The sequence below is a fragment of the Micromys minutus genome (assembly GCF_963924665.1).
Source record: "Micromys minutus genome assembly, chromosome: 1".
Classification (NCBI taxonomy): domain Eukaryota; kingdom Metazoa; phylum Chordata; class Mammalia; order Rodentia; family Muridae; genus Micromys; species Micromys minutus.
In genome coordinates, this window is record NC_137969.1 from 145,254,306 (window position 1) to 145,279,384 (window position 25,079).

General features: G+C 45.7%; 1 protein-coding gene across 1 annotated transcript; it reads right to left on the bottom strand.

Annotated features, from left to right (window-relative positions):
* Positions 1 to 234: 234 nt before the first annotated feature.
* On the bottom strand, positions 235 to 25,079 carry PPEF2 (protein phosphatase with EF-hand domain 2; the record flags this gene model as incomplete). The annotated part of the gene is made up of 16 exons (XM_080911308.1): positions 235 to 521; positions 1,781 to 1,868; positions 2,876 to 3,039; positions 4,207 to 4,313; positions 7,335 to 7,477; positions 9,623 to 9,808; positions 12,490 to 12,882; positions 17,452 to 17,601; positions 17,706 to 17,742; positions 18,231 to 18,397; positions 19,127 to 19,173; positions 20,045 to 20,159; positions 21,305 to 21,480; positions 22,724 to 22,781; positions 22,904 to 23,031; positions 25,025 to 25,079. 16 exons carry the CDS (start codon positions 25,077 to 25,079, stop codon positions 235 to 237), a joined length of 2,301 nt encoding a protein of 766 aa, XP_080767434.1.

Below are 25,079 nucleotides of genomic sequence, written 5' to 3' on the forward strand. Positions count from 1 at the left end.
TATTTGAGATTTAAACATTCCTACACCCAAGTTCTACTTTGTGAAGATTCTGAAATGAGGTTGGGACCACTATCTATTCAGACACACACACACACACACACACTTACACACACACACACACACACGCCCACCCACCAGCAAAATATACAGGTGATTTTTGATTTGAATGCCTCATGGTGGCAAATTCCCAGGATAAAGTCCCCAAGTCTACTGGAGTCATAAGCCTGGCATCACCTATAGGCACTTCGAGTGACAGACCAGGCTGTCCTTGCACGGGCCTGGGCTGCTATGGCCACTCTCAGCCGTGACTGTGCACTGCAGGCCAGCAGAGGTGTGGCCCTCCGAGCAGGACTGCTCCACCAGGCGGAAGGCCTCCAGGAACTCATTGATGTCGATGTGGCCGTCCTTGTTGAAGTCGATGCTTCTGACAAGGTCACAGATGCCATCATCTGTGATGCTGATGTTCATATGAGAGCTGAACAGCTTCCAAGTCTGTCTGAACTCATCCAAGGAGATGAATCCTTAGCAGAGGGGAGAAGTCAGAGTGAGCACATCTAGTTTTCAGGGCTAACAGAGTCTGACCTGCTTACGGGATGGATACCTGTGCCCTGTCTCATAAGCAGATACAGATCCCCAAGGCTCTTGGTGACATATAAACTCCCAAAGGGACCACAGAGAAGCATGAATCACGAGTGCTCTTTAGCTGGGAGCATTTGACAGTGTCAGAGATGTACAAACACAAGAATGGATGCTGGGAACAGATGAAAGCCAGCAATACTGCTTAACACCATACGATGCACAAAATGAACTCCTTGAACTACATTATCCGGTGGAAACTGTCGGTGGGGGTGTCTTCTGTCAAGCCATCCAGATACACGCTTATTTATCCTGCTTACAGAACGTGTTTAAACTGGGCACACTTCCTGGCTTCTCGGGACAGAGGTGAGGTTCAGGTGAGGCCAGGACTTAGACACCAGCCTGGAGAGGCAGGTGAAGTGAGATCTCACCTCAAAAGCAAACATCCTGATCTAGCAAGAGCCCTGCCATGGTGCATGGACAGTCGGCCAGAGTTCATTTTCCATTTGGTTTTCTGCAGTTCTGGAAACTGAACCCAACCTGGGGCCCCTCAAAGCTTTATTCTCAGCTAAGGCATTTGCACTGTAGTTATTATAAATCATGTCTCTGTCCACACATAGACACACGCTTATGCATGCTCATGTCCACGTGTGCCACAGGAAGGAAGCATGTTGGGGTCAGAGGGCAACTTTTTAGGAGTTAGTTCTTCCCTTCCACTGTGGGCTCTGGCATTGTCAGGCTGTGTGCATCTGTCTCTTACCTGCTGAGCTATCTCATTGGCCTTAAATTGGTTTTTAAAAAACCAAAGGTCCAAAATCACCCAATGAAGTCAGGAGTGGTGGTACATACTGTAAACCCAACTACCTGGGGCAAAAGGCAGGAAGATTGCTTGTGACCAGGAGTTTTCAGCCAGGCTAGAAGACACAGGGAGACCCCAGATACATAATAAACAAATTCCACTGAGACCATTTGATGCGAGAAGAGTAAAGTCAGGCAGTGGTGGTGCATGCCTTTAATACCAGCACAGAGAGGCAGAGGCCGGCAGATGCCTGGTCTACAGAGGGGATATCAGGACAGCCAGGGCTACAGAGAGAAACCCTGTCTCAAAACAAAACAAAGAGAATAGCTTTTCAGACACTGTTGGGGACAACTCCGAGGAGAAATAGTTCCTGTGCGTGGGTGACAGAACCACGTGTGAGCTCACCCGAATGGTCACTGTCTATGATCCTGAAGATGGTCTCCAAGTTGGATCGGTTTCGATAGAGTTTTTCCAGCAGACTCGACTGAATATTCTGTAAGAAAAAAAGGGGGGGGGGGGAGCTTCTTCTCTCTCTTCCCTCGTTCTCCTTTTCTCAGGGAGATTTCCCCCGACTTGGTCCTTGGGGCCAGTGAACTTGCCCCGCCCGAAAGAAAAATAAAAACAAACCTTATTTTTGCCCTAATGAGAAAGAGACAGCACCACATCTGGCAAAAAAACCCATTCAAAAATAGAATCTGGTGGTTGGTTACAGATATTTGCAAATATAGGCATCTTTTCATATCCTTAGGTTCAGCCTCTGTGGTTTAGCCACAGGTGAAAATTGTGCCAGTATTGACCATATGCAGACCTTCCCTATCATTAATCCAGTATTACATATTTTTACATCGTATTTACATTGCATTAGGTATTATAAGTGCCCAGAGAGTAAAGTCCCTGGAGGATGTGCGTGGTCGCGCTGTTTCATGTTAAGGGATTTGGGCATCCCCAGACTTGAGCATCCTCCTTACTCTCCATACTTAGGGATAAATGCATCCTGACCATCACTGAGTTGAGTCCTTTCAAGTGGTTGAATTATATAACGTGTGAATTATGTTGCAATAAAGGGGTTTTCCAAAAGTTCTCAAGAGAAAGCCTCACTTAACTGGCCTTGTCAGCAACTATTTATTGACTCATGTTTTAAAATAGAGAAAAAATCCTGGTGTGGGGAAATAAAAGTGGTTTTGTTCTGTTTTGCTGCTGGAGGTTGATCCAGGGCTTGGAACATGCTTAGTATAGGTTTTCTCACAAAGTACACCCTAAGACCAAGCCTGAGTCACTGCTGAAAAATGCTATGACCCCAGGCCAATGCACTCTCAGGTCTAAAAAAGCAGGTAACACCTACCTCTAGGTTGTTTGTGGGGATTAACAAAGACAACTCCATAAACCCCTCAACACACAGTCTGATGCATAGGAATGTAACAGATAGTTTCAGAATTTAGATACCCCTTAATAGGATTCAGATGCCTCCGTGTGCTCTCAACCACCCCACCACACCCTTACCTCTCGGCTCAACTGCTCTTTGGCCAAGCTGTCCAACCAGGACTTGTACTCCAACGGAGTGTCTGCGGAACTGTTCACCAGCTGTGGCCGTAGCATCCGCCACGGCAGCCCCAGATGCAGCACAGACTCTGCCACAATCGCCCAGTCACTCAGGGGGATTACGCCTGTGGGAAAGACCTGGCCTGTTGATTGGCCACCCAGAAGTCTGGTTCCGTGTTCAGCGGGTACACTCGCAGGCATACATTTAACGCTTGCATCCTTGAATAACGCCAGTTACCACTACTTTTGCTGGTCAAGGCAGAGTTGGCTGGAAACTAAGCTTGCCAGATGATACACAAGATGGCTAATTAAATAGGAATTTCAGATAGACAACAAAGCATAAATGTATGTAATATGTGATATAAAGCTTTATGTCTGCCTATATTAAAATTTACATAGTGTTTATTTATTAAATCTGGGTACATTAAGATTTTTGTAAATATCATAAAACAGTGTATGTGTGTATGTGTTTTTTATGTATATGTGTATATAAGTGTTTATATATGTGTAGGTGTATGTATGAGTGTGTATGTTTGTACATATATAGTTATATGTATGTATGTGTATATATGAATGTATATAAATATGTGCATGCACAAGTGTGTATGTATGAATGTGTATGTATGTTATATGTGTGTATGCATGTGTATATGTATGTGAATGTATGTGTCTGTATGTATATATGTATGTGTGTATCTGTATATATGAGTATGTATATATGTATGCATTTGTATATATATGTATATACGTGTGTATGTGTATGCATGCATGTGTGTGTCTGTGTGTGGTTGTTTTAAAAGGTAGGTGCTGGTGTAGCTTAGAACAGAGCACCTGCCTAGCATGTATAAGGTCCTGGGTTCAATTCCCAGTACTGAAGAAAGAATCAGTTTTTTACTCTCCTTGGAATATATTATTCACCGAAACCCTTAATAACATATATTTATAGAACTGCAGTTAATCAATGTTTGGTTGGCAATTCCATCAAGTTGAATAAAACCAGAATGTTTAGCGTTGACAATAGAAATGGGGCTGATAAGATCAGAAACAAGCATTCACTGTGGACCAACGCCTGAGACTCACGGTTCCTTGGTTCTGGGCCTGACCCTTCCCATGATTCCATTGCTTTCATCATCTGCATCTGACCAAGTATATGCTCTACTATAATCTTAGCAATTACAAAAACGATGATAAGCTGAAGGTGCGAAGTCATGGGATGAGCTACCTTTCATCCCTAACCAGTGCTCCTGCGCAAGCCCCGCAGAGGCTTCTGGGTCTGTTTACTTGATCCTCACCGCTCTCATCCGGGTCGCGCTTCCTAAACTCAACAAGCAGGTCCGAGGAATGAGCAAATAACTTTTGTCGCAGGGCTCTGAGGGCCGACTCCTCCACCCTGCTGATCCTGGAACAGGAAGAACAAGGGTTTGTGAAAAGCGGAATCTAAGGTAAGTCCTGGGCTCTAGCACGGCCCTTCTCAGTAACACAAAAGCTCAGCTTTGGAGAAAATTGTTCCAGCTCATTCCCCTCTCCATCCCAGGGCAGCCAGTGGCTCAAGTCTAGAGAAAGATCACCTCTGTAGTCACGTGCTCTACACAAGCTGTGCCTCAATTGTTCCATCAAAAACTGGTTTAAAAGGCCATGGACCTCACAGGGTGAAATGGAGATTAAATAGATTCATAGTGAGCATTTAGCAGAACGCCTGAAACTCACTGTCTACCATCATACTAAATCATGTTTTCCTCACAGAAAGTGAGATTTATATAAAACACAGAAACCACTAAATCTATTTGTTTTGTTTTATTTTTTTAATTATTTTTGATGGGGAGGAGGGTCTTGGGATCAAGTTTTGCCCATGCTAAGCAAGTGTTGTAGTTACAAACTACAGTTCCAGGGCTGGAGAGATGATGGTTCGGTGGTTAAGAGCACTGACTGTTCTTCCAGAGGCCCTGAGTTCAATTCCCAGCAGCCACATGGTGGCTCACAACTACCTGCAATTGTTGAGGTCTGGTGCCCTTTTCTGGTGTGTCTGAAGACAGCTACAATGTACTCATAAATAAAATAAACCTTAAAAAAAAAAACAAACAAACCTACAATCCCAGCCCAATTTTCTCATTTTGGTGGGTGGGTCGATCACATGATTCTGGACATAACACTTGGCCCAAAATAGATATTCAATAAATTAAAGGGACGAGAGATACAAAGGAGATTAAAAAACAAAAACAAAACCAAATGTATTCAATTTGTAATATCTTATCAAAGGCCAGGCATTCTATAAATAATGAACAGCTAACCTGTCTTTTCAACTGACAAAAGTATTTTTAAAACATTTGTTATGTTTGATAAAAATATTTATTGCAGGCCAGATGTGGTGGTACTGGCCTATAGTCTCAGCACTCTGGAGACAGAGGCAGAAGATCATAAATTCAAGGTTAGTCTTGACTATATAGTAAGTCCAGGGCTAGCCTAGACTACATAAGACATTCTTGCAAATAAACAAAAAGCAAAACATTTTTTAAGATGAAAAATGTTCGTTGTAATTCAAGTTATATAACCAGTAACCCATATGTAGGCTTCATTAGCCCTTTAAAAATTGTGTGAGCTATCAAAATCTTGGTCCAAATTGCACAAGAACACAAGCACAGGAGCTTTGTCTAAAATTTGTTGTTACATTGGAAGCTAACAGAAGTACAGGACCCTAAAAAGAATCAGTTAGGGGAGCATTTGAATTATGACCTTGCTAACAGTAGTCATTGATAGTTAAGAAGGAACCTGAGGGAGTCATGCTTGGACAGTCTTAGATTGGATACGTTTCTCTGGAATTCTGCAGAGAGAGAGAGAGACAGAGAGACAGACAGAGAGAGAGAGAGAGAGAGAGAGAGAGAGAGAGAGAGAGAGAGAGAGAGAGAGAGAGAGAGAGAGAGTAAGTAGTGTGGTGTGTGTGTGTGTCTGTGGTATGTGGTGTATGTGTGTGTGTGGTGTGTGGTATGGTGTGTGGTGTGTATGTGGTGTGGTGTGTGTGTATGTGGTGTGTGTATGTGTGTATCTGTGGTGTGTGGTGTGTGTGTGTGTGTATCTGTGGTGTGGTGTGTGTGGGGGGGGTGGTGGTGAGTGTTTGCCTCAGCAAGCGTGTGTTGATAAGAGAGAACTTTCAAGAGCTGATTCTCTCTGATCTCACAGATTCCAGATGTATAACTCAGGGTGTCTGGTTTGTGTGTTGAGAACTCAGCCCAGTGTGATGATGGAATTTTAGAGGGTGGAGCCAAGAACAAAGTTCTTAGGTCATGGCCCGCCCCCATCTCCACTCCCTGCCACCACTGCCAAGAGATTAAGGCAGTTTTCACAGGACTCTTGACTGAGTTCTGTGAGCTATGAAAATAGATGGAACCTAATGGTCCTCCTTCATCTGCCTCCCATCTTAAGAAGTGATCTTTCCTCTCATCCCTGATGAGATGCCACTTGCAGTTAGGACCTCACGAAAGGACAGATCCACAGGGCTGCCCAGTCTTATGTGTCTAGCCTCTAAAACCATATGCTAAGAAAGCTCATTTTCTTTAAAAATACCCTGCATCAGGTCTTTTATTGGAATAACTGCAAACAGAATTAGACAGGTATGGCAGTGCCTGTCCATATTCTCAGCTCTTAGGAGGCAGAGGCAGAAGGGACAGGAGAGTGAAGGACATCCTTAGCTATATGTGAGGTTGAGGCCAGCCTGGACTACATGAGACATGAGACCCTACTGAGATCTATCTATCTATCTGTCTGTCTGTCTGTCTGTCTGTCTGTCTATCTATCTATCTATCTATCTATCTATCTACCTACCTACCTACCTACCTACATATCTCTATCTATCTATCTATCTATCTATCTATCTATCTATCTACCTACCTACCTACCTACCTACATATCTATATCTATCTATCTATCTATCTATCTATCTATCTATCTATCTATCTACCTACCTATCTATCTATCTATCTACCTACCTACCTACCTACCTACATATTTCTATCTATCTATCTATCTATCTATCTATCTATCTATCTATCTATCTATCTATCTATTTACCTACCTACCTACCTACATATCTCTATCTATCTATCTATCTATCTATCTATCTATCTATCTAGTGCTGAGTTTAATCTCATACCTTTCATCTTAGTATTCAGGAGGCAGAGGCAAGTGAACCTCTACAAGGCCAGCTTTGTCTACACAGCAAGTTCCTGCCAGTGAGACCCTGTCTCAAAACAAATGGAACAACCAAATAACAACAAAAAGACCAAAACCAGGGGCTCTCATATAATGTATACTCTAGATTTCAGTACCAATATAGCTGAATACCAATATTCTGAACGGTTCTGTAGAATTTGAACATCTCAAGGCACTGACATTCGTTTCCTGATAACTGCTCATTGGGAAGTCTTGCCTTTGCCTCATGGTTAGCTTGTGGGTCGTCTTGTTAGTCTGATATTGCACGATATGTGGAGTCAGGGCTGGCCCCAGTTTGACATAGGCGCCTCTGTTGCTGCCAACTTCATAGTAGTTGGAGGCAGAAAAAATGGTTAACACCTAAATGAAAGCAGAAGAGACACGGCATGGGATGTAGGCATACTGATGAATCGCCATCCTCAACCCCACGGTCAAGCAGTCATTGGGCTATTTCTCACACTCATGGATGGGCCTCCCTCTCCTCCCTCCCTCCCTCCCTCTTCCCCCTCCCCTTTCTCCCTCCCTCCCTTCTTCCTCCCCATCTTCCCCCTCCTTCTTTTCCCCCTCCCTCTCCTTCCTCCCTCCCCTTTCCTTCCCTCTCTATCTTTCCCTCCTTCCCCCTCTTCCCTCTCCCTCTCTTCCCCGTCCCTCTCTTCCCCCTCCCTCTCCTTCCTCCCTCCCCCTTTCCTTCCCTCTCTATCTTTCCCTCCCTCCCCCTCTTCCCCGTCCCTCTCTTCCCCCTCCCTCTCCTTCCTCCCTCCCCCTTTCCTTCCCTCTCTATCTTTCCCTCCCTCCCCCTCTTCCCCCTCCCTCTCTTCCCCGTCCCTCTCTTCCCCCTCCCTCTCCTTCCTCCCTCCCCCTTTCCTTCCCTCTCTATCTTTCCCTCCCTCCCCCTCTTCCCCCTCCCTCTCTTCCCCCTCCCTCTCTTTCCCCTCCCTCTCTTTCCCCTCCTCTCCCTCTCTCCCTCTCTTCCCTCTCCCCTCCCTCTCTTCCCCCTCCCTCTCCTTCCTCCCTCCCCACTTTCCTTCCCTTTCTTTCTTTCCCTCCCTCCCTCCCTCTCTTCCTCCCTTCTCCCTCCCTCCCCTCCCATTGGGTTTCTTTTTCAGTTGCTGTCTACAGTATTTGTTGAGGCAGGTCTCTACATGAGTGGGATCTCACCGTTTCATCCAGACCAGCTGGCCAGTGAGCTCCAGGGGTCAGCCTCTCTCGACCTCCCCAGCCCTAGGATTACAGACCCAACTTTTTATGTGGGTCCTGGGAAGCTGCACTCAGGCCCCCATGTTTTATGCAGCAAGTGCTTTCCCAACAGAGCTGTCCTCTCAGACTTTCTGATCTTTTACTTTTGACTGTTAGGATCCTTTGTTTAATTAATTTATTTTTTGAAACAGGATTCTCTGTATAGCCCTGGCCATCCTAGAACTCACTATGTAGACCAGGCTAGTTTTGAACTCACAGGGATTTGCCTACCTCTGCCTCCTGTGTGTTGGTTTTAAAGGAGTTACCCCATGAAGCTTTTTATGACCTTTTAAGACAAAATTTGGGAGCTGGAGAGATGGCTCAGTGGTTGTTCTCTTCAGCTACAGTGTATTCATATAATGTGTGTGTGTGTGTGTGTGTGTGTGTGTGTGTGTGTGTGTGTGTATAAAAGTCTGAGAACAACGGACAGAGAAGACCCTTTTTTACTGATGGATATAGGAGGCCAGTGTTTTTTTTTAATTAGTTAATTAATTATAAATACACTGTAGCTGACTTCAGACACACCAGAAGAGGGCATCAGATCCCATTAGAGATGGTTGTGAGCCACCATGTGGTTTCTGGGATTTGAACTCAGGACCTCTGGAAGAGCAGCCAGTGCTCTAACCACTGAGCTGTCTCTCCAGCCGGAGGCTAGTGTTTCCACAGCCACATCTTTCCTTGTCTGTCTCAAACATCCCTACAGAGCACTAGATTTTTGCACTGTCCAGGCAGACATTCAGGATCTGCATGTATCTGGGTATCCTTTGACTTAGTCAATGACAATGGGGTGGGGCTCTGTGTTCCCAGAATCCTTTTTCTATGGGAGAAAAATGGGTTTACAGTCCATTAACAGAAGACACATTTGACTGTGAACTGAATTTGTGTTTTCTGGTTGTAAGGCCGAGGGCATTTTCTGTTCCATGTGTGCTGTAAGTCTTAAGGAAGAGAGAAGAGGCATTGTGTGCAGCATCTCCTAGCATATTGAGAGCAGAAAGTCTCATAGAGCATCTCTGAGGTACAAAAGGCATAGAAAACCCCAGTGGGGGCCAGAGAAACAGTTCAGCAAACAAGAGTGTGTACTGTCTTACAGAGGACCTGGGTTCTATCACCAGCATCTCCTTAGGACTCAAAAAGCACACACGCACACAGGTGCACATATACTCGTGCGTTCTGGCACTTGTAAAGTGAGTACAAACCCCAGGCACTCCCAGGAGCTCTTTGGAACCACTCCTGTTACACAGACACCTACAGCTGCAGGGTTCAACCCACCTTTCGGTTGTGGCAGAATTCGTAGCCTTCGGGTTTACATTCATGTGATCGGATCAGGAATTGTAGCTTGTATTTCTCCATTAACTGTTCCGTTACATCAGGCCCAAAGTAGCAGCCTCCTCCTCGGACAGTGTTGGCCTTGCAGCCCTCCTGAGCCATGGGGTCACTCCACAGGATATCTACAACCTAGGAAGAAAATGAGGTATACTCCATCATTCAAAGAAAAAACAGGAGGTGGACGAAGGGGGTGGGGAGGAGGAGAAAAAAAAATAAGGCAAAGTGAAAAAATTTCTATGTGATCAATATTTGACCCATGCCTGTATTTTGAAGTTTTATTTTATTGATTTTTTAATTATTAATTTTAAATGTTTTAATGGGTGTTTTGCCTGAATGTCTGTCTGTGCATGCTGAGAGGTGTTGGGTTCCAAGGGACTAGAATTACAGATGATTGTGAGAGGCATGTGGGTGCAGAGAATCAAACTCAGGATTCTATGTAAGAGCAACCAATGCTCTTAGCCACCTAGTCACCTCTCCAGCCCTAGGGTTTATATTTTGGATGCTTAAGCTGAATTTAAAAAGATTTACACATCCTTTTATTGCTTGTTTTGTTTGGTTAGGGTTTTGTTTGGGTAGGTTTTTTGTTTGTTTTAAGACCGGGTCTTCCCAAGCAACCCAGGCTGTCCTTGAACTCACAGTGACCCTCCTACCTCAACCTCCCAAGTGCCGCAGATTTCTTGTTTGTTTGTTTGTTTTGAGGCAGGGTCTTGTGTATCCCAAGCTGAGAAAGACTCTGAACAATTGATCCTCCTGCCTCCACTTCCCGAGGATGGCGATGACAGGCAGGTAGCCTACAAGTGTTCTATTTCACAACTGAGCAGATGTGCCTATTGGCTAGCAAGCACACACCTGGTCTCTTGGTGAATTTTATGTGAAAGGTCAACATGGTAGTGTTGCTCAGGCAACAGCTGTGCCCACGGCTGATACCCGCAGGCAGAGATCCTGGAAATAGCAGGTATTTCGGCTTCGTGTCTCCATGGCTCTCTTAAGAGTCAGGATGCCCTGTCTGTTTGCCAGCACATCTTGTGGAGTCCACTCAAGGCCTTGAATGCAGGAGTGGGACAGACCTTCCTTTACCCACCTTACCCTACAGAACGAAAGTTGTTCTCTTCAGATTGTTATTCCCTTTTTTCTTCTGTGTGTCCTTCTTTCTCCTGATTCCTAGCTAGATTTTATTATGAGAGAGAGAGAGAGAGAAAGAGAGAGAGAGAGAGAGAGAGAGAGAGAGAGAGAGAGAGAGAAAGAGAGAGAGAGAGAAGACGAGAGCCAGAAAGAAACTATGTACTGGGCTGGAGAAGAGATGGCTCAGTGGTTAGAGCACTGACTGCTCTTCCAGATATCCTGAGTTCAATTCCCAGCAACCACATGGTGGCTCACAACCATCTGTAATGAGACCTGATGCCCTCTTCTGGTGTGTCTGAAGACAGCTATGCTGTACTCATAAGACCTGGTAATGGTGGGAGATATAAGTATATATTAATTCTTCTAGTTTGCTCTTCTGTGCTGGACAAAGCCAACTTGAGAGGAAGAAGATCTGAGAAGCTCCCCAGTAGTTCAGGTTTTACTCCTGTCCAGACTCAGGTGAGCATCACTACCTGTCTGGCATAATGAAGGGTGAAGATATGACAGATCTGGGGTGACGACATAGGCTATTTCCTGAATGTACTTTTAAGGAAAGTGCGCTTGATTTATAACCATCTGCATGTTGGTGGGTCACATGTTGCAAAAAGAGAGATGTTCAATTTAAACTTCAGGTATAGGCTGGTCCTGAAGCCCAGATTAATAACTCTGGGAGACTGTGTCGTGTGTTTCTTACTCTCCTTTGTTGAGCCAGCGGCTCCTTCTGCCCATTTTAGCTTTTAAAACGGCCTGAATTCTTTTCTGTATGGGAGGAACCTTATGAAACTGCCATTTTATAGATGAAAAAATGGCAACACCATCAAGTTTTTATAGTTCTGTAATTGCCCCAACATCATCTCCAACCTGGTTGTGCTTATTTTTATGTCAACTTGACACAAGGTACGGTTATCTGAGAGGCAGGAACCACAGTTGAGGAAATTTATCAATAGGACTAGCCTCTAGGCAAGTCTGTGGACTGTCGTCTTGATTAACAATTCATAGGGCGGGCCCATCCCACAGGGATTGATGCCTCCCCTGGACAGGTTCCTGGGGAACTTTGGGTCAGAAGCTAGCAGCCCCTCCAAGGTCTCTCCATCAGCTCCTGCCTCTAGGTTCCTGCTCTGTTTGAATTCCTGCCTTGAATTTCTTCAGTGACAAACTTTGATGTGGAAGTGTAAGCAAAATAAACCTTTCCTCCCAAGTTATTTTTGGTCATAGTGTTTCATCACAGTAATAGAAACCCTAACTGAATAGCAGCTGGGTATGGTAAATTATATAGTTCTAGAGACCTGGGGAGGCCCATATTTTTCTGAAAAAACAGAGAACAGAAGCTACTAACTAGTTCTCTTGGTCTTGTGCTGCAGCTTGCTGCATGGAAAAATATTCAGAGTGGTACCTAACCTGCATCCTCAGTGGTACCTAACCTGCATCCTCAGTGGTACCTAACCTGCATCCTCAGCTGATGCCAAGTCCTGGAACAGGAGTTCTTGGGAAACAGTCTACAGCAACCTCTTTCAGTCATTACAAAACGTTAACATGAGTTATTAGACAAAAATTAATGTCCTTCTAGAGTTTTCTAATTCTTGATAGAAAGCGGGGCCTCAGGAAACCACTTGCATTTATACAGGACTTTTGATCGGTTTGCTCCCGTGACAGGCAAATTCTTAGAAGCAGCACCTGGCCACACTCACCTGCCTCCACTCCTCGGGAGTAGGCTCCAGCACCCCTCCTGCGTCAGCATCACAGTCAGCATCTGGGGCCAAGGGCAAAGGCTCCTCCTTCTCTCTGATCCCCAGGAAGCCGGCTTGCTTCCTGCACAGTTCCAGCTCCAAATCCTCTGAGCACCGCACCTGCCCCTTCCGGGATAGCTCCCTGCTGTCAGCTGAGCCGCAGGGGATGCTGGAGGACCTGCAGGTTTTGTGAGCCTTAAAGCCAGAGCTCAGGTGAAAAGGCGAAGAGGGGAGAGAGCGGCTCTGAGGAAGAAACCACGGAGTAGGTTTCTGTCCAGAGCTTGTCTGGTTATCTTTTCTCTTCTGCCGGTTCTCGTTTTCCTTTCTTGTTTTGCACCGCAAGGTAGAAACAATCTAAATGTGTCAAATAAATAAACAAGTAAATATACGCACACACTCGCACACACGCACGCATGCACGCACAAGAATGAAATGTTAAGTCTTTTCAGACTACCGTCTGGCATCCAAGTCAGTCTTAAACCTCGGAGGTCACAGAAAATGCTGCTCTGTGCACTTTTCTGGGGTTAAGAGAAGCACAGCGCTTGAAACAACCCTTAGAACTTTGCACAGCAATTCCATATAGCTGTCACATCCAAACCTGAAATATATATATATATATATATATATATATATGTCATATTTCATGTTTAAATTACATTTAACATATTTTTGTAAGACACATATAACATTTTGTACCTCCAGTGGAAATGTGTGTGTTTTGTGGGTCACCCCTGTGTGTAGCGCATCTACGCCTGTATACACTGTCCTTGAATCAGTCACGTAACCTAGGTTTTCTGATGGACAGTCACAGCATTATCCTAAAAATACCGACAAATGGAACAGTAGCGGTGCAGAAACATGGACATGGAACATGGACCGGCAGATCATGGGTTCTGACAGGGTACACGGGAAAAACAAAACAAACAAACATCCCTATTCTATTGGGGTTTGGCGCCATCTGCTGGGAAGTTCCGGATTGCATGGATCGCTAGGCGGGTGGGTAGAGTAGGGAAAGGAAGTCAGGTAATGGTATGCTTGGTGCCCGTGATCCTGTTGCAGAGGGACAGGGGAGAGGAGGCGGAAGCCCTTTTCAGCTGAAGCACCGCCATCAGGGTGCTGTAATCGAGTTAAAAAATGAACACAAAGCATTCTGTTCGCGGGAAGGCAGGAATCTGGCAACGAACACAAAGACAGCAGCCATGCTTGGGACCGAGGGCTACCGAAGGAATCTGAGGTCATCTTTGCAAGGCCAGACATGCGCACAGAATGCCCCCTCCCCATCCCGCAAATACAGCCAGGAACTGTGAGATACAAAAAACAGCCACCCCCGAGTGGAGTGGCTTAGGACAAGAACAAAGGAAGGTCCTGGAGAGGTCAGAGGGGAGAACTTGGAAAGAGTCCACACTGCATAGGGACATGAGGCTGTACCCAAGTGGGACGGGCCCTACCGGGATCATTTCCTAGCAGCTGGAAGAGAGAGAGAGGAGCTGAGATCACCTGGTGCTTAGCCAGTTCACTAAAGACTCAGCAAACACCAGTCACCAGTGACACCCCTGTCACCTCTCAGGAGACTTTAAGGATTCCATCACCCGCTCCTAGCTCTGATTCTCTAACTTTGATTCTTAAGAAGACTTCGGATGCTGGTGTGTTGAGACTTTCTGGCGAGGTACTATGGTGGTGCAATTTTCTTAAGTCAACCTACTTTCTCACCAGCACTATGAGAGAGCATCATCAGTTACAGACAGCTAAGGAATCCGTGGCACAGGGATGCGAAGACTCTTCCTGCGCTGGATCCAGTCTGACTGGAGCCTCGTGTCTTTCTTTGCACTCTTCCTTGGGCCTCCCAGGTTGTCCAAACTGCTGTACCAGCCCCACACAGAGATATGCCAGCCAAATGTTAGGAAGTTAGCTAATCGTAGCCATGAAAAGAAACCGTTCCTTCTGCTCTATCCAGAGTCTTCACCCTCCACTGCTATGTTTTCACAGCTACATACAGGTCTCCAGATGAAATAATTGGCTCTCCTGTGGCTTGCTGTCTTTCCCCCCAGATGGAAACCCAGCTAAACAGAAGGGTTGAGCTCAAAGTTTGTGAAACGTTAAGCTTAAAAAACATCAGGTGCCAGGCTAGCTTTAGGTTCTAAGGCCCTATATGCTCAGGATTATAAGTAGGGGTGGGGTCAGGACGATGCAGAAAGGAGAAGGTGGACAAGAGGGCCAGCTAGAATTAAGAATAGTGGCTGGAGAGATGGACCTGTGGTTAAGAGCATTTGCTGCTCTTATAGTAGACTCGGGTTCAATTCCCAGCACCCGCACGGCAGCTCACAACAATCATCTGAAACTTGAGCTCCAGCCTGACCCTCATCTAACCTCTGCAGGCTCCACACGATGCACATATACACATGCAGGCAAAACACTCTAACAGATTTTCAAGATAATGAAAAACGTTACTTTATAAATTGAGTGTGAGCCAGTAGTGGTACACCCTTTAATCCTCACACTGGGGAGGCAGAAGCAGGTAGATCTCTGAGTTTGAGGCCAGCTTGGACTACAGAGTAAGTTCTAGCCAGGCTACACAGAGAAATCCTGTTTTGGGGAAAAAGACAACATTGTGGAGGCTGGCTCGACAGCACTTGTATAATCCCAGAGTTCTGTTCCCAGCACTTACATCTGGCAGCTCACAAACACAGGTAATTCCAGTTCCCAAGCATCCAATGTCTGCCAACTGATGGCTACATAGCTTCCCACACTCCATGAAGTTTGTTACATATCAACCACCCCTAAGTACATGTGCAAATACTGCAAGGAAACCTGTGACTTTAAGGCTGAAACTGGGCATGGCGGTGTGCATTTGTGGTCGTAGCTCTCGGGAGGTACAATGGTGAGGATCACAAGTTAGAGGCCAGCCTTGACTAACAATGAGGTCTAGAACATTCCTAAAACAAAAACCAAAACAAACAGATATACAAATGGGAAAGGCTGAGATGTCCAGAAGCAGAGTGAGCCAGCGAATGCACAGAGCTCTCTCACCAGCATCTGCCAAAAACCTCACCTTTTTAGAACATTAAATTTGAGTATAGGGATATAGGGATGTGTAACTTGTCCCTGGCCACTGAATCATGTGAAGCCACGCCCAACCCTGATAGTTGGAACACAGAAATTTGGGAAGCCAACATTACAAGCTAAATCAGGGTTGCCATCCTAACCTATTCCTGTCTTCCTCTCTGTCTGTCTGTCTGTCTGTCTGTCTCTCTCTCTCTCTCTCTCTCTCTGTGTGTGTGTGTGTGTGTGTGTGTGTGTGTGTGTGTGTAGACCTTAATAATGAGCATGCACTTTGGAAAAGAGACAGCAAACTTTCAGGTAATTGTAACTATTTGGATACATTCTTGTCAACTAGGTAGGAAGAGAAACATCAGGTGCCACCTGCTGTCCATAAAAGAAAAGAGCGTATCTTTCTTTTGTCCTTTCTAATTGGCTGGAATGTAGTCAAGCAGCCATCTTGGATCTTAAGCTTGGTGGCAGAGAATTTCAAGTTCCTAGACTCTGTGATGTTGCTACAGAAGTGCATTCCCACAAGGAAGACATAAGCATTAAACACAGCCAAGTGAACCTTGGTGTTACCTCAGCCAAACGTGAGCATGACTTCATGGAGCGTGTGTGACACATTTGACTATTTACATTTAATCTTCACAATGCCAATAATAGAGTTTATTCATATCCCCATTATGCAAGTTAGGTCTAAGGTCATATTAGGTTGTCCAAGGTCACAAACTCTAAGCAGTAGAACCAGGATTTTTATCCCTTTCTGTCTCACTTCTCAGACCAGGTTTTGCCAACCCAGGTAACACTTTCCAACTTGAATATGTTTGTGGCAAACATTATCATCCTCCCCTCCCCCCCGCCGCCCAGATCTGTCTTCCAATTCTTTCTCACAGGATGGCCAACAACAAACTCCTCATTTCCAACCTCCCTTCAAATATAACCAACAGTCTGATGAGGCAGGTCAAAGTCATCGAATTTTGGATTGTTTGGAAGGGGCGAGAACACTGGTCCTTTCCTCTCTCTCCCTAGTGTGCAGAACCTGGGTACAATAGCAACTTTTCTTGGCAATACAGATTGAGGCTTGGAGGTGACAGGCCAGGTGATTGCCTAGATAATGTCACAGAACCAAGTTGCCATGTCACCTGATAACTGAAAATTTCAAGCCTCAAAGCCAGCCCTGATTCTAACACTGCACACTGTTGTGTTTATTTATAACCATTGGAGTCACTCAGAGCTGGGGCAGCTGGACTTGTAGAAAAAAGCTACATGTTGTTGAAGCTTCAGGAAAGAGCTACAGAGAAGGCCTTTGCAGAGGCAGCCACATGGGACAGTTGAAGGGGAGATGCATGGGCTACCCTGAAAAGTCAAGAGTCTAATATAAGAAGAAAGTGAAGCCTTGGTCTTTCAGGTCTCTATTTCTAAAGTCAAATGGACAATAGAAAGTTATTGTTCATCGGCTATACTCCATTCCATGTCTCCCTCTCCACCCCCTCTGAAGGGCAGGCACAGTCTCTGGATCATTTTCACATCTCCTAAGTATTGACTTTGCACATGGAAAGAAAGCGGAACACACATGGGTTGAATTTAGATAACAACAATTCACATGTGAATGATTTGGGAAGTAGGGGCTCTTTGGGAGTTGGTGCTGAGGGGCACTGATTACAATTATCTAGACCAAGGGTGTCAAAAACGCAGCAGTAGCAGCCAACCTCCTCTTGTGTGTCCATGGTAGACATTGCTAATGGATTACAGAACACTTGCTCCCTGAGGCCAGCTGGGGACCCTAAGCCTTTTCCCCACATTCTCACCAGTCAGCATGCACTGTGACTTCTATTTCACATTGATGGTGAAACTAGAGATTTGTATGGGTTCATGAATCAGTACCTTGTGCCTGTCTAGTTTAGCCAGAAGTTCCAGGTCCGTCCTGTTTGAAACCCCACCATGAAGAACGAGGACTTTCTCATCCACCAGAGTAGCCAACGGAAGCCAGCGGAAGACATCTTGAAGTGTCCTTAGGATTTTCTTCCCGTGTATCTAGAAAATGATATGGATAGGACATTCTGCTTCATGCTGGTGTACCCCAAAGAGTTTCATCTTAACTGTCTGGTGGGGGGCGCTGGACTTGGGACGGGGCTCACCTGGTATTTGTACATCACTTCCTTAGTAAAGCCGTATCTGCACACAGAGGCAAAGCACACATGAAGATGCGTTTAGTGACAGAGGTCACGGAATGCTCACATGTCATAAAAATGCTTATTCTAGCTTTGTGCCCTTAGAATATGTAGAAAAGAGACAGAAAGAATCATCAGGAAGTTTTCTAGTCTTTCTGTTTATCTAGAATGGCTACTTTCTCTGTGTGAACCCTTATTGCTTACAAGCTAAATATATTAATAAGTAAAAATGTAATGTTCTTGCTACAATAGTAAAATAACATGGAATTTAAAAATCTTTAAAAATAGCATACACTGTGTATTCTTGCAGAAATTAGAAAACTTCTTTTTTTTTTTTTTTACTTATACTTGAACCCAGCCAGGCCCTTGTATATACTAGATAAGCACTCTGCTACTGAGCAACCCTAGCTTTAGGAAAACTGTGATTAAAAGATATCTAAAGCAAGGAATGCTAGAGGAAGCACCCAGCATCCAGCACGTCTGGGCTTGTACCGTAGGTTCACTAGATGGTCCTCATGGTTCCCTCTGTTAAGATGAAACTCTTTGGGATACACCAACATGAAGGCAAATAGAACCATCAGGACCTCCACAGAGTCCTTGCCTCGATCCACGAAGTCACCGTTGAACACGTATGCTCTCTCTGGCGATGGTAGGCCATTCTTCCAACAGACCGATGAGAGGCCACAAAGAGGCAGTGGGGGAGGAGAGAGAACATTAGGTTAAAGGCAGGAGGCATCTGACTGCTAAGTCGGAGCCATAGCCAATCCTGTGATCTGTGGGTTCCTCTACACAGGGAATATCAGCAAAAAAGGAAATGCTTTCCCTTGCCTTATGTTTCCTTTCCAAAGACACAGAAGTGAGGAGATGCTCATCAAAGCCGGCATTTGATGCAGAGGAACAACCATGTGGTGTGAACCAAAGGATTCTGGGCTTGTAAGATGGAAGCCACTTTTAAGTTCCAGGTTCATAATGACAATAACAATAATAGTCATAATGACTGCCACATGGGGATTAAATAAGGTAAGACCAGGCTGAGCCTGATAGCACACATCTGTAAACCCAGCACTTGGAAGATGGAAGCAGGAAGGATTAGGAGTTCAAAGCCAGCCTGGGCTACATAGTGAGTTAGAAGGAGGCCATTCTTGTCTATATAAGACCTTATTTCAGAAAACTTTTATATATACATATATATACATATATTACAATTAATATATTAAATAATTTAATACATATGGAAATAAGGTATACATACAAAGCTGTAGTGTACTAATAAAGCATTATCAGTCTAAGCAATGCTTAGTCATTTGTGTAACGAAGGATAGATCTTATAACTGAACTTTTAAATTAAGCCTCAGAGCAAGAAAGTAACTTAAATTGGATATTCATACCTTATAAAATATAAATATTAAATCATCCAACTGGCCATGTAGATCTCCTAACAGAGAGAAGAATATTAGTTCATACTGACTCATGCTTTAACAAGAAAAGGGGGAGGTTAGAAAGCAACAGTTGCTAACTTAGGGCAAACACTCTCATCTCTCCTCTTGTAATTAGTACTGAAAGGCAGAAAACACTGTTTTTGTTTTTAATGATTATCACCAACAGTCAATTAGCAACATTATTACTGAGGCAAAGACCAGGCAGTACAATACAAGGCACTAATTAGAAAAGAGCTGGGGAGTTCACCCCACTGAAGTCAGAACTTGTCACTCACATGTGAACCCGTGTTGGGAGACTGTTCAAAAAAGTTACAAAACCTAACAAGAAATCTCCTTTTCACTGGTTGAAACCATGATTTCTAAGTTTCAGATGCTCACAGGGTGAGCAAGGAACACGAGCCGGACCAGTTCACACCCTCCCCTGGTGCGCACCACCCTCTGCTGGGGAATGGTTCTGTCCACACGGATGCCGCTGAGAAGATGGAGAAGGTTGGTCACTATGGTACTCTATGTGACGGCCACGTGTGTGGCTGGAAATAAAAACTCTGTGAGCCTTGAAATTTGCTCAAGTACCAAGACATACAAAGTCAGACTGTTAGGGTTTCTTTGTGTTGTTGCCTATTGTGGTCATTCTGCTCTCTGTATGGAGTGCGAACTTGGAATCACTATGATTTGCTTCTCTGAGCCATGTCTCCTTTAAAATACATGTGTGACAAGTGTGGAAACAGTCTGCTTGCTGAGAGAGAGACGATTTGACCTGTTCATCCGCCAGCATGTCTTCCTGCAGCTCCTTCTCCTGGCCCCTTTCCAAGGCGGGGTTTTCTGCTTTGTGTCTACCCAGGGAAGGCGGCTTCCACCGGCACTTACCACACACGGTGACCTCCTCGCTGTAGCAGGTAGAGACTCGGTTGATGTTGGGCAGCTGGGCCAGGTGTTTCCTGGTCTCATGCAAAAGATTCAAGACATACCGAGCATGGAGCTGCTATCGGGAGGAAGAAATGGGACACAATAAATTAACACGGGTGGCCCTGCTTCTGCTGCCAACATCCGGCCATTCCAGACCTCAGAAGGAACCCAGTATGCTGTAGATGCCCGTCATTCAACTCTACCTCTCTTTGACTTTCCTTCCTTCCTCCTCTTTCCTGTCTAGTCTCTACATTTTTTCTTAGCCCGTAGGAAGCGGTGTGTGTCTGCAGCAGTGGCAATGCCTGAATTCCTGCACCTACATTGATGGTGTGGACTCATCCTGCCGTTACTGAGAAATGGCCTCCCAACCCCCACACTGCTTTCATCTCGTCCGAGTGAAAGGATCATGATCTACGTACCTCACAGAACTGCACGCTTCTTCTCACAGAACACACACAACTTCTCACCAGCTCTACACTGGCTATTGGGGGGTTTCAAGCCAAGACGGTGTTTTGCTCGGACCATTGTCTACTGACGAGTTTCCCTGATTCTCTTGCACCCTCACCGGCCTTCCAGTCTCAACTTGGCAAGCACTACAATTTCATTATTAGTTCAGACAGGTCTGCCTGTCTCTGCCTTTCAAATACTGAGTGTGTGCCTATAGGGTGTGGGCACAGTGACTATTTTAAAGAGCAAACCGGACGGAGTATCATCCTGTGTTTCTGCCCCAGCATCTTTTACTTATCCTCTGCATTCCTCCTTGCTAATCACACCAGGCTTTCTGAGGTTCCCGGACAGTCCACGGAGTTCATGACTCGATGCCTTTACACCCTCCTTTTAATCTCCAACACTGTGCTCCCAGATATCTCGGGTGCATCTCTCAGCATGCTGACCTCTGCTCAGATGCCTCCTTCCAAGACTGTAGGGCTGCCTGCTCTCCCGCAGCTCATCTCTCTGCTACGGCATACTAACCCTTTTTGTTCCTACACCGCTAACATGTCAACTGCATGAGGGCAGCTGCATCCCCCACGCCCAGAGCGGTGTGAGCCTCGAGCCTTCCTCACAGGCTTCCTGCAGGCTGAACGAACAAACCTACAAAGGCTGTGCTCTTAGAAGCTGACTGCCGGGCCATAGGATTCTGGCTACATTTCCGGGCTGGCTTGGTCTGCCTTTACTCATCAATACAAGTTGGTAGGGACCCACGTCCCCATTTAAGCTTACTCGTCTCAGCCTGAACGCTTCCACCAGGGCAGTGGCGTGGTCAGGAAGAAGGGGGAAGGAGAGGCGTGGCCCCGTGTAGCTGTCGGGCACCTCTATGGATTCAAAATCGCCGCCTTTCTCTGTCTCCACATCCTGGGCGAATCTCTCCTCGGTGAACATGCGGTTCAGGAAATCTCCTAGTTCAGACGCAGAGGGCAAAGGCAGGCCAGTTTAGGAACAGACCTTGAGGGACCTTAGTGCTGTGGGACCCTGCCAGCTGGGTGCTGGCTCCCAGCCCAGGATGTGATAGAGAAACTGAAGTAGTGAGCGAGGAGGAAGGTTATGTTTCTGTGTCTGTACAATCATTAGTTGGTCTACATTTACATTTAAAAAAAAATCACCAGAAATAGGAGACGGAGAGATAATGTCTCTGCTGTTAGGACCGCTTGCTGCTCTTCCAGAAGACTGAGTTTGATTCCTAGCACCCACATCTGGGATGTCACAAATTACCTCTAGCCCTAGCTCCAGGGGATCTGATGCCCTCTCCTGGCCTCCTCAGACACGATCATACACATTTTCACACATGATTTAAAATAAATATATATATATTTTTAAGTCAAAAGATGAGCTGGAGAGATGGCTCAGTGGTTAGGAGCACTGACTGCTCTTCCAGAGGTCCTGAGTTCAATTCCCAGCAACACATGGTGGCTCACAACCATCTGTAATGGGATCTGGTGCTCTCTTCTGATGTGTTGAAGGCAGCAACACTGTACTTATACATAAAATTAAATCTTAAAAAAAAAATTAAAAACAAAAGAGCAGTCAGAGGACGTCGGGGAAGAGCAGGGCAAGGCCAACGAGGAAAGGCTTCTAGGCCATTCATCTTGTTCAGTGGGCACAGCAGAGGCTTGGGACATCTCCAGCACTGCAGCCTCCTCCAGGGGCCAGGCTCTAAAGGTCCAGCTAAGGGTTTCCCTCCTGGACCGCAGAGGATCATGGGTAGCAGAACCAGAAAGGCTACGGAGCCAACCACCCTCCCATCCGGCTCTCTAGGAGGCCTTCAACCAGGAACTTCCAAGCTGATATTTCCCCCAAGGTCCTGGTGCCCGGAGGTTCATTCTTCATTACTTCGCAGGCCTCCTGAGCTGCTGGCTCACAATCTATCCTATGGTCCGCATCTCTCTCCACCCCTCCTTTCTCTCACTCCCTTCTACCTCCAGCGTTTCTTAGTAAACCAACTTCTTGCGCGTAAACTTGTCTCCAGGGATGTTTACAGGAGAGCCCAGGCTAAAGTTTACTCAGCCATTACTCTCTTTATGCCAACCTTCTTACACAATCCCAAACTCTCGGCAAATTTCCAGCTACACTCCCAAAGTAACCCTACCACATCGACACCATAGTATTAAACCAGGACAGCACAGCATGGCATCTCATACTCACTCTCGTGGTGGCTTCTGGGAGTGAAATGGTCCACAAGGTAGCTGAAGAATTCATGGAGCTGTGGAAGAACCAGAGGAGGCTAGCTTTAACAATGAAGGAAAGAGAATCCAGGAGTGTGGTCCCAAGCTGCACCTTCAAACACCAGGCCAGTTCCCTCTCCCTATGGTCATGGCCACATACCTTGACTTGATCCTGCTGTCCAGCATACTCTATAGACTGGAAGATGTTCCAGGTACATCGCCGCCTCATCTCTAGACGGGCCATGTAGCGCCGGTACCATCTCTGGATCAGGGCTGCTGCCTTGAAGGCTGTAAACAGATGTAAGCCTGTGTAAGCCTATGAGATGGGGCTGGAAACACGAGTTTTGTGTGTGTGTGTGTGTGTGTGTGTGTGTGATATTTCTACAATGTGACAGTAAAATGAATATCAAAAGATTGGGTACCTCTGAACTATCCTGCCAAACTATGTGGCTTGAACAACTCAGCTTCTGCCTCAGCATCTTCATCTGGACAAGGAATTAGACTCAGTGGAGAACAGGTAGTCTCTTTATGCCACACAACACGTGATGAGTGTTTCTTACACCCCAGTCTTGTATGATACTGTTCTGGCAAGTTTTATGTCAACTTGACACAAGCTAGAGTCATCAGAGAGAAAGGAGCCTCAACTGAGAAAATGCCTCTATTAAGATGTAGCTGTAGACAAGCCTGTGGGGAGGGGGGGTTTCTTAATTAGTAATTGATGGGGATGGGCCCAGCCCATTGTGGGCAGAGCCATCCCTGGGCTGCTGGTTCTGACTTCTATAAGAAAGCAGGCTGAGTCAGCCATGAGGATCAAGCCAGTGAGCTGTGCTCCTTCGTGGCTTCTGCACTGGCTCCTGCCTCCAGGTTCCTGCCTTGCTGGAGTTCCTGTCCTGACTTCCTGTGATGATGTGGAACTATGATGTAACGCATAAGCTGAACGACCCCTGCCCTGCCTCCCAGGCTTCTTTGTCCATGGTGTTTCATCATACGCAAGAAGAACCCTCACGCAGACAACATTCTCATTTTAAGAATTACATTGAGGTTGTGGTAGCACATGCCTTTAATCCCAGTACTTGGAAGGGGAAGGCAAGCAGATCTCTGTGAGTTTCAGGACAGCCAGGGCCACATAATGAGACCCTGTCAACAACAATAATAATGCAATAATAGTAATAATAGTACATTTGTCCTGTAAGGGATTTGGTCACATCTATGCAAAAGTAGCTAATGTGGATGTGTTAGTAGCTCTAAAAATTGATTTCTTTTTAGTCTTCAATTCTTTCTTCGAATAAGACAGGAGGGTGTTCCAAAGAGATAAAAATGTTGTTATAGAGTTCCTTATTTTTAACTCCTTCATGCTTTTGGGATAAAGTTTAGAATCTTTCAGGAGACTGAATGTAGTGGCTCATGTCCATAATGCCAGCCCCTGAGAGGCAGACGTAAGAGAGTTGTGTCAGGTTTGAGACCAGCTTGGTCCCTAGCGGGCAGCCAGAGATCCACAGTGAGTCTCTGCTTTAAAAGACCCCAGACAAGGGGCTGGAGAGACTGCACAGTCGTGAAGAGCATTGGCTGCCCAAACAGAGGTTGTGGAGTTCAATTCTCAGCACCCACATAGTGGCTCATAGCCATCTATACTGGGATCGGTGCCACACAGCATATACGCAGAGCACTCATAGACACACATAAACCCCAAACAAACAAAATCCTGTAAGGTTTGGCTTTTGCAGCTCCGTTTCTTCTCCACCTTTGTTCTCTTCAGACCTATGAATCCCAATCCCTCTGAGGGTCAAAAGACACTTTCACAGGGATTGTCTAGGTCCATCAAAAAACACAAATATTTACATTACAATTCACAACAGCAGCAAAACTACAGTTAGGAAGTAGCAACGAAACAATGTTCTGGTTGTGGGTGGTTGTGGGTCACCACACTATGAGGAACGGCATAAAGAGTCTCAGTGTCGAGAAGGTCGAGAGCCGTTGGTCCAGGAACGGGCATTACTTCTCCCTCCTTGCTGGTCCTGGCACACGGTGGACCCCTCTAGACCCCTCTACACAGCATTTTTCCACCTGTGCACAGACTGGATAAACCCGGAGACAGCAGTGGCTGCTGGGAACACTTTTACTCTGTCAACACAGATGGTCTGCTGAGCACCAGAGAGCAACCCAGTTCTAAGAGGCAGCATGAGAACAAATGAACGGCTTTCTATCCATCTTAAGGGGTTCCGCCCTACGCAGCAAGGGCACTGGGTACCAAAAGCAGCTCGCACGCAGAAAAGCCACATACCTTTTTCAGCATTCTGAAACGCAAAGTGGTACTGGCTGGACGAGCTGCTTCCCAT